The sequence below is a fragment of the Nylanderia fulva genome, unplaced genomic scaffold (assembly GCF_048542155.1).
Source record: "Nylanderia fulva isolate GAGA-0341 unplaced genomic scaffold, ASM4854215v1 Scaffold10, whole genome shotgun sequence".
NCBI lineage: Eukaryota > Metazoa > Arthropoda > Insecta > Hymenoptera > Formicidae > Nylanderia > Nylanderia fulva.
The window spans coordinates 3,943,633-3,962,035 of NW_028189193.1; the positions used below are offsets into that span (position 1 = coordinate 3,943,633).

An 18,403-nucleotide genomic window follows, 5' to 3' on the forward strand; every position below is an offset into this window, starting at 1 on the left:
AAATCGAGGATGGAAAAATTGGTTATTGAAGTTGAACATTGTTGGTAGAAAAAGAAAGAGAAAAAGAGAGAAAGGAAAACAAAAAAATAAGATATTAAGAAAAAATAACGGATCAATATTTACCGATATAGATTATTCATTGTTATCTTGTTTGATGTTCAAATTAATTTATGCTAGCTAAATTTAAAAAAATTAATCTCATTTTTTATCTAACTTTAATTTTATTTTTAATTAAATCGATTGCGTTGCAAGTGTATACATTTAAATTAATATCAATGTATTTAATAAGAAAAATATTTAAAAATTTAATTAAATTACCATCCATTCGTAGCAAAGTGTTATAAAATTGTTATCGTTATTGTTACTAGTACAATTACTGAAACAGACAATATATACATAATTCATAATGCTTTTGATAATTTTAAATAAATTAATTTTAAATGAATTGTATATAGATTGTCTATAAAATTTTTTTCTCGAAATCAAAGAATTAAAAAAATTAAGCACACACACATATATATATATATATATATGTATGTATATAAGTGCTATAATTAATTAAATAATTCAGCTAATTAAGTTTACTATAATTATATAATTTGCTAATATTTGTTAATATGTCTCAAAGGCAAATGATCGTTTACAGTACATTTTTTATCTTGACATAACTGAACTCTAACAAATACTGATTACTGATTGCCAATTCTATTTTTTCCCGCCACTTAAAAATGTTTCTTGCTCGAGAAAAAAAGTCACGCCACTTCCGGTCATAAATTAAAGTCTACCTTTGTCGTAAACGATAATTGCAACCTTACTGGACAGCAAATTAAACGAGTGCGGAAACAATGAGAGCGGCGCACAAAGGCGATAGTCGCGAGTGAAAAGAGCGACAACGAGCGAACGTGACTTTCAACTAGAGAGCCGTGAGGAACATAAAGCGAAAGGTTAAAAAGATGAAACAACCGTCGAGAGTGTAGTGGTCAGCATTCGTCAGTATTCGCAATTACGTGATAGAAATTTTCTTCGCGTAAAATCAGTCACTTCTGGGTAAATTGAAAGAAAAATGTCAAATGCAGATGTACGGAAAGGATATATTATCGCAATTCTATTTTATCATGTGGCAAGAGAAAAAGAAATATATAAGAAGGTAAGAAAGTAGGAAAGCTAAAAGTGCGAATTATTTTTATAAATAATAAACTCCTTGTTTAGAAAACTCATTTTTTATCGAACAAAAATATTGTGTACAAATGTTTTCAAGTAATTAATTATATAAATATTTCCTCCCAAAAAAGATATTACTTTTAGCCAAAAAATTTCGCTGAAAATTATCAGCTATGAGCTACGACGCAAATTGTAATCAAGAATCGTGTCAAGTTTACTAATTACAGCACTTCGGAGATATTTGCAGTGCACTTGTGCACAGAGAGAGAGAATAAGGGAGAGAGAGTAACAAGTATCCAGAGTTATTTAGAATTTGTGAAATGCCGCAAGTCGAGTGTCTTCGATACGAAATTTCGCGAAATTAGAATTATAAATTGTCGAAATTAAGAGGATGATTTCTTCCATGAAATTATTGTACAATTTTTTGAAAATTGATGAAATTACGAAATCAGCGAAACTATTATCTTTGAATAAGCTCCCACAATTTTTCTTAAGACTACGAAAATAATCATCGAAAATTAGATCTGCCTTCTTTGTAATACATATATTCTTTATAATGGTTAATATTTCGTCCAAAGGCAAATATATATGTATAGATCATAAATTTAAAGATTATTTATAAATTATTTTACTAAAGAAATTATATCACTTTCCTATACTTCTTTAAAGTCATGTTAATAGAGTCAACTTTTCTAGCCGATGTATTTAATAATAGGTTCATTTTAACATTACTTAAGATCTTCTTGATATTGATCGTCGTGACCTATTTTCACTTTATTTACACTAACTTTCTAGTAATTTTGAATGTTATTTAAATATGCTAATAATTGAACTAAGCTTATTGCTTGCTTCTAATTGATTCCTATCTCAAACATTTCCAACTACCACATTTATTATCTCTTTGCATAAAACTTCAACACTAATAATCTTTCCCCCAATGTGCTAAAATTTAACAATTTCTAATATTAAACAACTGCAATTAAAATAAAATATAATCGTTAATTTTTCGACAAAATTATCTCTCAACTCAAATGTCATTAAATAGATTTTCAAAAACACTTTAAATATCTTTTACTGCTCCAAAAGTCTGCTACTTCTTTTAGTGACGTGGATCGAAACTACGCAAGTCGGATAAATTAGTCTGCTGTGCTGCTATTCTAGTAGCATCTCTTTTACGTAACGTCATCTGCAGAATCGCCAAATAATCATGGAAGTTACAAAGGAACTGAAAGATCTATCACGAGAAGGATTATAGTAGCGAAATATTTCTCTGTGAAATAGAAGTATCACAGAAACTCGACGGGTTTTTAAGAATAACTCTTCGCTTTCTGCGCATTCCTCTTTTGCATATTCATTCTTATGAATATAACGTTCGATTCTCTTACGCGGTGACTAATTAGTTTTATAATTAATTTTTTTATTTCCAGCGACAAGATTTTATCTTGTGTAAAATAAGATTGTTAAGAAGGTAATTGATTAAAATATATTATATTTAATATTTGGAGCTATATCTTTGTTCTCGAGAAAAGTTTCGCGACTAAAAAATTGTATAACTATATATAAATGACATATACGTCTTATTGGTAATTAAAATAATATTAATATAAAATAATATTAATATGTCGAAGTGTCACATAATATTATTATATGTATGAAATGAAAATGAAAGAAAGACAATATCGCACATCAGAGAACCGTTTATTCATTTACTTTTAAATACAGCAATATAATAATGTAACATAAAAGTGATTTATCAGAAGTGATTATCAGAAGTAATTAGAAAATACAGAGAAAGAACATCATTAAATAGTATTGGAAAAACTGCAGCTAAAGCTTTTGCACTTCTTAATTGGATTTTTATTAAAAAAAAAAGTTGAACATAACTTTAATAGTTAAAATTGCGTATTTTTTTATATAGAAAGTATATCTTATTTTTCAAGTGCTAGTTTTGAAAAATATCACGTTATTATAACGAGATGCTCTGATCGTTTCGATTTCTATATATAAATTGACGATACTTAATAGCCCATAAAAATAACGACCGTGCAGTTTGATCACAAAAGTAATCGCAATACTCGCTGAGCCATACTGCGAACGAATCAAGTCGCTGTAAAAAGCGACTCTCGTAGCTGTGTAAAAGCGAAGACGAAACAGAGTTCGCATTACACTTCGAATCAATCGAATGGCTTTCCGACTGTGCGCACTCGCTCGTAACCGGTGCGCAAACCGGTCAAGGGGATAGTGCTAGGGGCATGCTCTTTTGAGCCCTTCGTGGGCAACGATTCGCGAAATCAGTTTCGTTCTCATTCGCGCAAACCAAATTCGATTTCTGAAACGTGAAACTTCATTCATGCGTGGCATGAAAAAATTCGAAGATAAATGATATACAATTGTTATTAATATCCCTATTATTTGTTCTATATTATGTATACAGGATGTTATAAAAGTACCGGAACAGCAGACTCGAAAAATATGAGTCTTAGAAAAAATGTTAAGTACTGAACGTCAGATAGCCAGGAAAAAAGCATAAAAACCCAGTACTTAGCATTTTTTCTATAGGACTCATATTTTTCGAGTTATTCTGCTGTTCCGGTACTTTTATAACACTTTGTATATATAGCAACATTTACTAAATATAGTGTAATTTTAAATTATATGTGAAAATATACTTATTTGATGTATGTATGTTTATGTTTAATTGATATTATGTGTAATTTTAAAAAAGACACAGATAAAGAAAATCTTATGCAAACTAATATTTTAAACTCAAGTATGTTATCGTTATTAAAATATTGTACATATGGAGATTTTTTTATATTTGATTTATACACTCTTCGGTGAGAAAAAGAGAAGAAAGAATATATATTTTCAATTGTAATAGTGCTTTTGCACAACTGATTCATCTAATTTAAGAAGATGATTTAATAGAGATCAAAATCTGAAGATTCAAGACTATAAAATTTTTGCAATGAAAGATGTCGAATCATCAAATAATTTTCTGCGAAAAGAAATATGACGTACAAAGAATACGAAATTTTTATATAAAAGGTAGCGCGGATCTAATCATTTCTCCCTCGCTTTTCGAAGCTTTCATGAAATATGTATATTGTATACATACATATATACAGAGTGTACCTAAATAAGTTCAAAAAATTTCAAGAGAGATGATTCTTTGTCAAAAATTAAGAAGATTTCTTATATAAACATATACTCTTATTTTTTCCTGAGGAATTACATTTTTCTAAGAAGAGAAGGGTAAAAATTAAGTTTTTATTTCTTTTCTTAAATTTCAAATTAAAAAATGAAACTTGGTGGAATGTTTTTTCGATTTTATTTTATTAATTCCTCTGAAATTTGAGAAAATAATAAAATTTAATTTTTACCTCCCTCTTTAGAAAAGTATAACTTCTCAAGAAAGGACAAGAATGTTTATATAAGAAAACCCCTTAATTTTTGACAAAGAATTATCTAAAATTTTTCTCACTTATTGTACATATGGAGATTTTTTATATTTGATTTTGCACTATTACATTTTAGATACATCCTGTATATATACATATATGTATATTTGAACAAACAAAGAATGAATAGCAAATGTCCATTTGCGCTTTAAAATTCAGAAGATGCTTATTCCACAGCAAATATAAACAGAATATTTATTCAAAATATTTAGCATTCGATTCATTCACAAGAAGATGATAACCACCAAAGAAAGTTATAAATAAATTTATTTTCGTGATCGTACCAAAAAATCTTTTTGCACGTCAACTCATTGTTTATAACCACGATTTATTTTTTATTTTATCATGATAATATATTTTCTGATTTATTAAATTAGACAATAAATACAGCAATTTCTATGTATTTAATAAGTGCAATCTCTTTAAACAAGGATCATAAAGACAATTCGCACACAGATGTAGTTGGAAATAATTATTCGTAGAGGAAATAAATATGAATGCATATATGGGGTAACCGATTTAAGATGCGCATGCTTCGTTTAGCGCAATCTTGTCTATCGTGAGTTCAAACGTTTATTCGAGCCGACAGGTCTCCTATTACTTAATAAAGTAATAATTCGGAGTATATACGTGGTAATTCAACACGAAAGCGACTTTCCTCGTAACGAATTCAAGCGTTCAAACTCGATGCAAAGTTACACGAGCAATAACGATTAGATTCCTGAAGTGGCGTCGCCTCCTCTTTAAGACACGTTCAAGGAATGTGTCAGAAAGAGGGTATTATACGCGAAACGCGAGACAGAGATGAATTCTCGACGTGCATCTGCATCGTCGCATCTTGGAAAGTTCCGGCGCACTCGAGCTGAGAACGAAGCCGCGTTTAGTGGTCCAGAATGACTTTGTTTGCTAGTTTGCGAAGACGAGCGTTAAAGTTCGTTAATGCTAAGCCTCTATTAAATTGAGAATACGTTCTCTGCCAGAGAATATACATCAAATTTGTGTATTCTCATTTTCACGTTTCGCAAAACGCATAATTATTCTCCTTTGAGGAAGGTATAACTTCGCAGAGACAAGACATTTTAATTCGTACAGACCGATGTCTTATTTAGAAATTATTTAATGTTGAATTGATAAAAAGATATTTTGAGAAAAAAAGATTTTTGAAGGAAAATTCTCTCTCTCTGAAAAACTTTCTCATTTGATAGAAATATTAGATATATACATTCCTTAATAAAGCATTGCACATATATTTTACATGTAAATATATAAAATTGTATAAATTTTTGAAAACAAATAATTTGAGTAAAAAAATATAATTTTTACATTTGAAGAAAAGCGAGAAAGAGCAAGAAAGCGTGTTAATATTCTTGTACACAATAATTATTCTCACACAGTTGGCGAATTATTAATTGTATAAATTATAATTTAATTAAAAGTGACATTTGATATCACAAATAATTTTAATCGAATAACAATTGAATTTAATATCGTGTGTATAGCGAAGCGAATAAACGATCAAGTGCTTTTAATTAATTCCGATTGTCAAAGACATGATGAACAATTTTAATTTTAAACCCTACTGCATTTCATTAGATTATTCCGCAATATCCCAATGGATTATCCCGCAATATTATACAATCCTCGAGCGTATAACGCATAATGCATTTAGCATAAAGCATTTAGCTTCAATATAAATATATATGATAAAATAGAAATATCTTTTTATGTACGTATGAGAAAGATATTAAATAGAAATTTTTCAATTCAGATGGGAAAAATAGCACACATGAACTCGAAGGTAAAGATTATAAAAAATAAGTTTTTCTATATTCTTTCCTCTGATCCCGTATTACTTTGCAATGAAGAGAAAAATGTTCACGTAGGTAGTACGGCGAAATTACTTTTCACGATAAACTTTTCTCCCGAGAAATCTAACAAAGTCGTGATTACAATTTATCATTTCATGTCCCCCTTACATTAAGATTTTTCTCGTTCATACAAAATATCACCTACAACAGTCCTCTTCCTCCCTTCGTACGGTTTCTTTCATATACGAATTCTTCAAAAACAACTTTGAGAACTTCCTCGACGATAATTTGACGAAAAATTTTCAAATATGAGGTCGATTCTCTTAAGTGAAAAGTTTCTTAAAGCAAATTTAATTGCGCGCAAATATAAGAAATAAGAATGAATTATTTTATTTACTATTTGTGGAGATCTATAGTGTGTAACGCAATCCTGCGTTACAACGTGCGTTATGACACAAAGTTTGATTACCGAGGGTTAACTTGATTATCGTAGCGGGATAAATCCCAAAAGAGACTAGTCGGTTGAGAAACAGACGTGGTCGTAAATCAAAAGGGGAAGGACATTGTGCGTCTTAAGTTAATCAATGTTGCGTAAATGAGTTAGTTACAGCGCTATTGTTCGCGCCACGTCGAAGCCACGTGCTCTTTTGCTCTTAAGCCCCTTTCGGCACCTTTTCCCAATCGCCTTTTTCCGATTGTCTTTCCGCACGTGAATGGAGACAAATCCAATTGCCGGGGAAAAAGATTTCGGGCCGTCCTAAATATTTTCTTACAAAGAAAAATGAGCTAAAAGTCAGTCTATTCTGTAAGCAAATCCGGATATGTTATACAAAGTTATGTAAGACATAATAAGATTACGTGAAAATAAAATATAATACAGGAGTTATAAAACACAAAATAAGAGCGTTAAAATGCAAGAATTAAAAGAAAATATTGAAAAATACTAATACGATACACATAATTGAAAATGTCATTTAAATTCCTTAAAATGTTAAAAATAAATAATTCTCTAATCAAACAGTATCTCGTATAAAGAAAAATAAAGATAGAGAGAGCGAAGATTATATTATAAATTTTTGAGTAAATTTAAGAAAATTGAATAAAGTATTAAGATCTTGGTTAGAAAAATTTGAAAGGCTAAATAATCATCTAACGAGATTAAAAACATGCAAATCGCAAAGACGATCGCTATGAAACAACTGCCAGAGATTGACTTTTATATGAGTTTACATCGTACTAAAGGTCGGGAAAAGGGAAAAGAGGCGCATAAAAGATACAAAAGGCAAACACGTAAATTATTTCGCACTACGATATTCCGGAAAAGATCGGAAAAGTGACGCAAGCTTGATTCAACTCGATCAAAAAGTCTGAAGACATCTATTTTGAATAACAGACGCAATATTGCGCAATGTGTACATCTTACAATAATTTATGCAATACCCCCCGACAAAATAATAATGAATAATATAAATAATAATAATTAAAATAATAAAATATGCAAAACCTATTTATAATAAAAATAAAAAACTATTTATAATAAATAATATATTATATATATATATATATATATATATATATATATATAGTATTATAATATAATAAATATTAATAATTAATATTAAATAGTTATAAATTATAAAAATTTTTAGTCTTAGAATATCTTCTAACATTTTAATGATAATTAATTATAAATAGTTATAAGTTTAAAAAGTTCTTAGTCTCAAAATTTTTGTCTAAATTTTTTTCTTCTCTTTCAAAAAGAATTCGAAAAATATTACTATAAAACAAATTCGAAAAAATATTTCAAATACAATAATATTTTAAATTTATAAATTTAATTTTATACTTTTATTATATTGTATTATTATTTATATTATTACTTGTGTATTATATGTGCATGTGTACATATATAGACCGCTCAAACGTAAATAAATTTGGACATAAATCACATAGAAGCACAGAATATATCACATAAATATATATATGTATAAGAGAAATGCATACGTGCTTCAACTTTTAATATAAATTATTAAAAGATATATTAATGACCCCATATACAAAAACAACTGGGGATCAATTATCAATTTGAGATCGGATGACTCACCATGCCGCATCGAAATCCTGCAATTCCTGCATGCAAATCCGCCATGATTCCGCTATATTGAACACTATGCTTCCTCTGTATTGACCACCATGATGCCGTTATATCGATCGCCACGATTCCGATACTCTCAACACCACAATAATGCCGCATAATCTGTAAAAAGCATATTCAATTATATCTACCTGCGCATTGCATTATGCCTTCGCAAAGTCTATTACTTTCAAAATATTTGTATTCCAAGAAATAAATCGAATAGTGACAGAGATTCGCGGAATTTCTTAAAAAAAAAAATTTACTTTTCGGAGAGAAAGCTCGCGATTTATTTGTACGCGCGATAAGGAAATCTCAATTTCCCTCGGGTTATCCGCATGCAAATTCGCGGCGAATAGACAGGATATCGGAACCAAATCCCGATTTATGAGGCTGGCTTACCTTGTACATAAAATGCACGACAATCAATCCGTCCGACTCCCGCGAAACAACGAAGTTGAATCACTGTAGTGTCTAGTTCCTCCGCAAACTGGCGCCACTGCAAGAACACGAATTATTCAGAGAAAGAAATAGTCGATAAGAAAGGACGCTCTATCGATCATCGAAAATTCCTACTTTATCGATCATCGATAATTCTCTTTATTATCATTTATAAAAATTTGGCACTGTTTTCAGTAATATAGAAAAAAATCAAGATATGTCAAGAGAAATATTACAATTACATATTAAATATATCGATATAAATTGTTGTTGAGGGAAAAATACGTATATTTTGTTGGTGTATATATATATATATAATTGTGATTCATTAGCTGGAAAAATTACACATACAATATTAAGCAAATATTATGAATAACAATTGTATTGCAGATACGTAATATGCATTGTATTATCGCGAGTGAGAATCCGACTAGCGTAATCGTACGATCGTGAGATTGAAAATAAGCTTAAATGTTTATCATAGTAGCTAGTGTCTCACTGTCTACACACATACGTGACAAACGGAGTATAAACATAGAAAGAGATGGAGAGAGAGAAGGAAGAAGAGAGAGAAAGAGCCAGAGAAAGAATTACAACGCATTTCAACGAAGAAAATATATATACATTGCATTATTATTATTATTATTCATAGTTGTAAAGCATGTATAAATAATGTATGAAGCATAAAAATTGGAATCTTTTTATATTTATGGCTGCATATAAATAATGCATTGGCACATGAACAATTTATATATATATATATATATATATATATATATATATATATATATATATATATAATTATCAGAAAATTTCTATATATTATATCAACTTTTATATTTATGTATGGATATATTATTGAATCTGAAAAAGTTATTTACACGAGAGGAACTCTGACGTTTGATATTTTCATATTGTCATGTGAAATATTATATAACAAAATATATACTGTCTTGTATAGCAGAAAAATTAAAAGACACAGAGTACATATAAAGTATAAAAAAGAGAAAACATACTGAATGACAAATTATACCGTTATTATCGTCATTATTATCGTTATTGACCTATGTTAAACATACAAAAAAATATTATGCTCCAGTCGTACTTTGCGAGAACGATATATTTAACTTTATCTAATTTTAAATATTACGTTCTCTCGACAGTCTGTAGTTTAACGACGATGGTAGACCTCCATGGTCAATCTCGAACCTTGCTCTTTATCTTGAACAATAAAGAGACACGTGCTCTATGACGTATATATTTTATATATATACATATATATATAAACAAAATAATTAACAAAGAATTATATATATATATATATATATATACACACAATATATATGTACATACACACAATTCTTAGGTTATCTGAGAGAATTTAAATAATTTGACAATTAAAAACTCATCTATTAAATATCTTTCGAACAAAGTTCGAAATTTCCCAAAGCTACATGTTTATCAAGAACACATTAATCATATATAGATATCGTAAATAAAAATGCATGTATTAGAAGATATCTGAGTATATACCTACAACATTATTCTAGACATTCATTTGCATGTGCATCCCAGTTCTTTCTTTTAAAATGTCGTCCGAAAAGAAAATGATTCAACCGCTTACTCACTTTCCCCCCTTCTAAATTAATCGGGAGGGAGGGGGAAACTAAAACGCACCGCGGCTCTAAATTTGACAATCATCCGCGGAACAGCTGTTGCCTCGATGCCGCACGGCGGTGCGATCAGCTGTGCGACGCACGGCGCGCGCAAGCGCCCTCTAGGAACCTCGGCCGCGCATGCGCGGGTCGCGTCGCGCGCGACAATTCAAATCCGCCTCGCGAGCGCCGCATTTCGGAAATCACCCTTGTTCCGCATGGAAACGAAAAGGTACGCGTAAATCGATAATCGATCGTGATCGAGTGAAGTCACGAAACGTCAACGATCGCGACGACTATTCATGTTTCATTGAAGGATGCGAGGATTTTAATTCGTGAAAAATCGCGAATGACATTTGACGTCTCGCGAGCGTTTCGGAATGTTTCGCTAGAACGTCACGCTTGGTTATATATCCTACGAGAATTTTCTCTTACGTGGGCTGCGCGAACCTACCTCCGCGACTCTGCATTTGTATGAAATAAGCAAGCGAACGTGTCGGCAATATAAGATATTACTCGAACCGGACGGAGAGAGGGAGGCTACAGAAAGCACGCAGACGTGAGAGAAGGAGACGGAAAGAAACGAGTCGAGGGAGAGGGAGACAGAGACAGAGAGAGAGAGCACGAAACGAGCAAGTCAGTGCGCGAGTGTGAAACACGAACAGCGGTGTGCACAGCTTTATCTGTGTCTCGTTGTTGTCCGCATTATGCGCCGCTGAAGTGAATTGTCAAGTGAAATCAGAAATGGCTGCCAACGAGCAACAACGTAAGGTGAGTGCGAGATGAGCGCCGCGGGCTCTTTTTCCTTTTTTCTCTCTCACGCCGGTGGGGAATCAACGTCGCGAAGGACGAACCTCGGCTGGGCCGCACCAGGTCGACGCCTGGGGACGAAACGCGCCTTGCTTTTGTGTCAAAAGTCACGGTTTTGATCCCGAATACCTCATCCTGTACACATATATAAATATATACACGCACACATGTACGTCGTGCGCGATATCGACGAGTGACGACAGAGAGAGAGAGAGAGGGACGAGGAACGACGACGACGACGACGACGTCGACGTGTGCGTGAACGCATTCCCGGATAATCGCCCGTCTTCATTCAAAGATCGCGCAGTCTGTATTTACATCGGTCAGCCGAGCAGCTGTCAGTGCGCGAGAAACGTCAGTGACGAGACAAAGATGTACGACGATCACGGGGACGATGTGAGTGTCGGCCTCCAGATAAACTCGGGCTATTTTCGGAATCCTTTGATTTATTTTTTTTTTTATTTGTTTATTTGACAAATTTGTTGAAAAATTCGTGCTCGCTCGCGAATTTTTTTGCTGACGGCGCAGCTGTCATATATATGTGCATATATTTTACGATGCAGCGTTCGTCGGCAGGAACCGCAACATGACAGCTCCCGAATGCTGCGAATTCTCGTCGAACGGGTTCACATCTGTCTCCTCCTGCCGTCTCTTTCCTTCCTTCTTTCTTTATTCCTGGCACAAAGAAGCCTGTGCCTTTCTCGGAATATTATGGAGTCGAAGCGAACGATTTTATTCCGACGTAATCCCCGGATGAAACAACATATGTGACAGTTCTCCTGATTGAGAAATCGACAATTTGAAGAGAGAGAAGGAAGGAGAGACGTGTAATTCGTTTGGATTCCGTCTGCCATGCCCTGGCATCTCATCTTTCGTTCCTCGGAAGTCCCGTTTGATAATCGAGAAGACTCCGCCGTCGTCCATATATATATAATAAAATATATATATATATATACATATCGCGTCTTGTATCTCGTCGATAAGCGAATGTTTGTTTGAGCTCGCTGCATTTAATCGATCACACGAAACGGTGAACGTTCGATCGCCTTTTTACGTTTTTCCTCGAGCGTTAATTATCGCTACATATATATGGATCGTAAACGGAACGCGTGCATTCATTCTCTGTCACAAAACATCTTGTCATCGCGAGACGACGACGACGACGACGACGCATGATTTTGCATGAGAGAATAAATCACGCGGATTCCGCAAGCGAATCATTTTGACGTTTCTCTCTGTTGACAGCTGCGCTTCCTTTTATTCCGCATATTGAGACATATGTTGCAATTATATGCGCGTTCCATTTTGTGTGACCAGGACAAGGTTTTTTTTCTTTAGTACTGCAATTTTTTTCTTTATTCGTGAACTTGTTTTTTTTTTCTATGAAAGAGATTTGATTTTTATTTATTTATTTTTTGCATTTTCTCTCTCATCTCGTTGTCAGCCGAATCGATCGACTAAATTTCGTTAAATATGGATCAATATCCAGTGTAAAAGTTTAAGCAGGCAATATGAATATGTATATGAGACAAATAATGAAAGGCTGTTTCACTTTAAGGCTTCATCAATACAGCAACATGGCTACTTATGGCTGTGATGCAAAACTTGATGATACTCACCACGAATATTTCCTAATAGAGAAGGAAGAGAGAGAGAGAAAAGACATTTTTGTTGTTTATCTGGAAAACTTGTTTAACATGTTGCTTAGAATGTCCTTTGATTAGAATATATGTAGATATAAATTGAAAGATTTGTGATAGAAATTGCCGATCAGTACAAATTAAAATTTATTTATATGACATAATTAATTAGAGAAAAGTAAAAACATTAATCAAGATTGTGAAAAGATTTTTTCTTTAAGTAACATAGATTTTTTGTTTCGCAGTCCATTCTAAATATAGAATACATATAAATACTTGTACAAAGAAGATATGTAAAAATAAATATTTAAAGACTTCAAGGAATACATTGTAAATTTGTTAGATGAATAAATATTTTTCATATATTTATTATAGTATTTAGTCATGTATTAAATATGCTAATGAACCACACCCACTTAAAAGAAAAATAGAATGAAAAAGCTTTATTATATATATTTTGTCTTTGCCACATTTATTTATTATTTGTAATGTAATTGTGATTTGGCTATTATATATAAATAAAATTGATTGTGTAAATGAATAGGAATCACGTGAAAGTCGGGAACCAGCTCATCATGCAAGACGTCCCATGAATGCATTTTTGATTTTTTGCAAACGACATCGTGGCTCGGTGCGATCTGGCTTTCCACATTTAGAAAATAGAGCAGTCACCAGGGTCTTGGGTGAGTGGTGGGCGACCCTTCAGCCTGACCAGAAGCGTTCCTACACAAATCTTGCACAGGAGGTAAGGATGCAATTGCAGTTATATATATGAAAAAATTAGTAAATCGATAATTTTGTAGAATAAAAAAAAGTAAGAAAGTTTTTCTATGAAAAATAAAACGTTGCTTTATTCTCACAACTGTTCTCACAACTATTGTCAATAAATTTATATAGAAAAAACATGTATATATATATATATAAAACTTAATTATTTTTCCAGTACAAGGATGCATTTCTAAATGCGAACCCTGATTTCAAATGGTACAAATTGCCAGCACCTCCATTACGTACTTTAAATACTAGGCCTACCAACAAGAAGCAAGAGTCTAGTAATGGCATGCAATTCATAGATAGTGTCAAATCTGAATATGAGTCTTCCGATTGTACAAAGTCAGACAGAAGGGATGGACAATCAATCCAACCAGGCAAATTAGCAGATGAATCACAGATTGGTGGACTGAGTTCTCTTTTTACTCCTCAGAAGATAGAGCCATCTGAAGAACAGACAACAATTAATGATATAATAGAAAATGACACTGTTCCAAAACCACCAAAAAAAAGATATACAGAATCACCTTTCCAAGGTGATCAAAAGAGAGATTGTAAAGCAGATCTCTTTGGTGAAAAGAAGAGGAAAAGAGCTGAATCAAATAACAACGAACAACATGAAATGGTAAGATTTGATCTGCTTATGAAAATGATTTACAAAATATTTTTCAAATTATGTATGATGCAATATTATACAATTTCTTATATCTAGTGTAACCAATGGAAATTTCTGTATTTTAGGTCATAGAAAATGAGAAACATGCAATAAATTCCTTTGTAACAACACAGACACAATCAGAGGAGAATAATTTTCGTAGCGAAAGAACATGTAAAGGTTTACGTTATCAAAAATTCCTTGCTGAACAGATGAAAAATATCGGTCCATCTGGCCAACAAAACAAACGAAAACGAACAGCTGGAAGCCACGGGTAAGTAATTAAAATCTTACATAATGCTAGTCATCTAATTTCATTGATTACAACTTTGTAAAGAAATATATCCTTTATTGATTTAGACCTGATGAACGTCCAAATGAAAGAAGAAATTCCATTTCTTCGAATGTCAGTGAAAAGACAGATTCCTTAAGCAGTGAGGGAGGAAACAGTTCTCGAGGAGAACTAGAACATCTTGTGGAAAGGTATGTATTTTTATTTCTCAAATTTTTCGAAGACATATTCTTTTTACAAATAAAAATAATTAGGAAATATATTTAGTGCTGAAGGAAAAATGGAAGCTTCGAAACCTGAAGATACAGAGACTGAAGGAGCTGAAGATCAATTGGATTACGGACCTTGGACGGCACGTAAAAGATTTCGTGCTGAGTATGTTTTTTTTTTTTTTTTGTGAAAATTATCTAAATAATCTCATTAAAACAAATTATAATATAGAAAGTTTATTATATAGTGTACACATACACACACAATATATATAAGAAAGAGAAATATATATACTATATAATAAACTTACATTTACAGGGACTTCAATTTAGAAAAGAAGATTGAGGCACTACCGTCTTTGAGTTTAGAGGAATTTCAAGAAAAGAAAAAACAGCAACGTACGAAAAAAAAGAAAATTCTGCAAAAGTTTAATTCTTCAGGAAATAAAAGACATCAAAATAATCCATCTTCTAGTGATCAAACGAACGGTCAAACTCAAAGTACGATAAATGAAAGTTGTGAAGATTCAGAGAAAGCTCATCTCGTTGGAAGTCAAAAACGAAAAGCTCGAAAGCAAACCATCACGCGGAACGCTGCGGCAATAAATTCCACCAAACACTCTGAGGATCAAGAATCAAATAAATGTAAGTTGTACAATTTCTATCAACATGTCAATTGAAAATAATTTAATATTTCTTACTATTTATATATGATATTAATTTTAAAAAATTTCAATTTTTATAAATTTGAAAAATTAAATATAAATAATTGTATGTATAAATTTTTTATAATTATATTTTTATAATGTGATATATTGTTAAAATCTTTGTAGAAAGAAATTATTACGATTTAATTTTAATTGTAATTTATATAATTGCTATGTCGTTAAAATCTTTTATTAAACATAATTTGCATCTCAATAGCTTGGTGCGCATCTCCAGATCTTGAAGCTTTAGCGTGTCTTGCAACAGTTGCCGCCAACAGAACGAAACTTACCAAAAATAACATTTAATTGTGTTACCCATTAATGATATGTAAGATTGCACTATAAGAACCAAAACTTTATTAAGTTTTCTCCATGTAATTTCTTATTACTGGAAAACACATACTTTTCCAAGTGCTGTTATAAACGATACTATTGCGGTATCGACAACAATGATTATTGTTAATATCTTTATTGTTAATCTTTACTATTACAGATATTATATATATATTACGACTGCTACTGACTATAGATAATTCCATTATTCAATATATGAGGAATTTTTTTTTATTTGGAGTAATAATTGTACTGAAAAAATAGAAAAATGAAATATTTTCTATAATTTATTCCGTTAAAAATTAAATTTATTATTTCGTATTATGGCTTAGAAAAAGTAGATTTTATTTATATGACTCATTGTTGTACATAAAATAATTGAATTATCTAATGTAATATATAATGATAATCAATTATTTTTAATACAAAGTAAATATTTTATCATGACTAAATTCAAAATAATATCCTTCTTTCGCTTTTTTTTACATTAGATTTTTTCTTCATATAAATTGTATAATTCATGATACCAACGATAAATCTGATTTAGGTGGTACAAAGTTATCTTGCGAAGATGAATTGAGTTAAAGAAATGAAATCTAAACATGCAAAGATGTATATCTATTTTTTATAAAATTGATAATTCATTTTAATGTCATTTTTTTAATGCAAAATTGGATATGCAAATTGACATGATTATATAAGTTAATAATTCTTCTTGCTTTGACGCAAACTATAACATTTTTGATATAAATTTATCATCGTTATCATTTCCGATAATGTATGTGTACAGGCACGAAAAATATATATTTTATCTTATATTTTATTATAAAATATTCTACGGGCGTATGATGTGTACATAGGTATAGGTGCAGTATTATATACAATTATAAAGTGAAATATCCTTTACGACACGACTTGAACATCAAAAGGGTATAATCAAAATGATATGGATATACATATATATACATATAAGCGACCACTGTTTATACATGTTATAATACATGCATACATGCGAATAGACGCGCGCTTACACGTGTAAATTTAAATTTGTATAAATTCCTCAAGTATATATGCGAATGCACTTTATAGATGAATACCTCTTTGTATTAAAATACGTGTGTATCCGTGTATGCATGTAATAGAGTGATAAGACTATCTGCATATGTGAATGTGTATTTATAATATTTATATATATCAATTATATAATATCTTATTATACATATATATAAATTTAGCATTAGAATTACGAGAATGCGACTTTGTGCTCTGTTTGAGAAAGTAAGAGACTTGTCTGTGATTTTGGCTAAAGGAGTTTTTTATATTTTTCTATTGATTTCTTTTTGCTTTCTATTTTCTTTTGTTCTCTTTCTTACGTATACATATAACTTTCTATTTTTTTCTCTCTTTTTATCTTTCTACGCAGGTGTATAAAAATTCTGTAATTTTATTAAATTTCTAATCTATTTGTAAAGTGATAGAAGCAAGCATGTAACGTTAATAGGTTTGTCTGTAGTTTGCAAAGGAATGTACTGATTATATTTCAAATGTGCCTTGAAGAGATATGAAGAATATAGTGATTAAATAACCGACCAACAACATATATTTTCGATTCGTTTCGCTCTTCTGACCACATTTTGACTTTTACAATTGTACTGCAATTTATTGCGACTGTGCTGGTGCAGGACTTTACAATCTGGCTTAGTTGCCAATGTATAAAGATTGGACTTTTAATGAAATCAGGGGAGAATGTTTCGAATTTTACTGCACAAAACATCTATGTACCTAGCTTTAAAGGAATGTAATTTACACGAGTCTATACGTGTACATATTGTAATACCATTTATATGAATAATAAAGATATAATATTTTGATGTAATATATATGTATATACTTTATTAATATTATCTAATTATTATATAGAAATACATATATTATTTGCGATCATATAGTGTAATAATAATATAGGAAATGTAATTAATCATTTTTGTATTATGTTTGAATTTTTTATCAATATGTATTTGTAGAGAATATATATGTATATTATTTGTATACTATAAAAATATATTTTATTGGACAATTTTATGATTTAAAAAATCTATATATATATATTTGATAGTTATATATAAAATTATTAATAAAAGACAAAATGCGTGATAATTTATATAGAATAAATTAAGTTTGTAAAGAAATAATATATTTATGAAGTTATTGAGGTTTTATTCAAATTTATGAAAATTTTCTTAATTTACACTACATTGTAACAATTAAAACTATTGTATAAGAATATGATTAGAATATATAAAATAATTATATTGCTTAATATAAT

At 30.8% G+C, this 18,403-nt stretch overlaps 2 protein-coding genes across 4 annotated transcripts in view; one reads left to right on the forward strand and one right to left on the reverse strand.

Annotated features, from left to right (window-relative positions):
- Positions 1-9,048, reverse strand: part of LOC114932005 (uncharacterized) — a 109,015-nt gene extending 99,967 nt beyond the window's left edge. Inside the window, exons 1-2 of the mRNA XM_029304173.2 lie at positions 8,967-9,048; positions 8,535-8,687 (exon numbers count right to left, since the gene is read on the reverse strand). Coding sequence (XP_029160006.1) covers positions 8,535-8,566 — 32 coding nt within the window. The 5' untranslated portion in view covers positions 8,567-8,687; positions 8,967-9,048. The remainder of the gene's footprint in view (positions 1-8,534; positions 8,688-8,966) is intronic.
- A 1,973-nt stretch (positions 9,049-11,021) lies between these two features.
- Positions 11,022-17,953, forward strand: bbx (bobby sox). 3 transcript variants are annotated; one of them, XM_029304164.2, is made up of 9 exons: positions 11,465-11,866; positions 12,034-12,793; positions 13,655-13,855; positions 14,054-14,506; positions 14,623-14,810; positions 14,897-15,019; positions 15,096-15,203; positions 15,357-15,682; positions 15,962-17,953. In XM_029304164.2, the coding sequence occupies exons 2-9, from the start codon at positions 12,749-12,751 to the stop codon at positions 16,048-16,050; spliced, it is 1,533 nt and encodes a 510-aa protein (XP_029159997.1). In that variant the 5' UTR covers positions 11,465-11,866; positions 12,034-12,748; the 3' UTR covers positions 16,051-17,953. The 3 variants fall into 3 exon arrangements, with proteins under 3 accessions (XP_029159998.1, XP_029159997.1, XP_029159999.1); XM_029304165.2 differs by lacking the exons at positions 11,465-11,866; positions 12,034-12,793 and adding an exon at positions 11,022-11,431; XM_029304166.2 differs by lacking the exon at positions 12,034-12,793.
- Positions 17,954-18,403: the final 450 nt, after the last annotated feature.

Coding starts and splice junctions, on each gene's coding strand:
- bbx (XM_029304164.2), top strand. CDS start 12,749: ATGTTGCAATTATATGCGCGTTCCATTTTGTGTGACCAGGACAAG. Junction 12,794..13,654: donor TTTTGTGTGACCAGGACAAG/GTTTTTTTTCTT, acceptor GTAAATGAATAG/GAATCACGTGAAAGTCGGGA. Junction 13,856..14,053: donor ACACAAATCTTGCACAGGAG/GTAAGGATGCAA, acceptor TTATTTTTCCAG/TACAAGGATGCATTTCTAAA.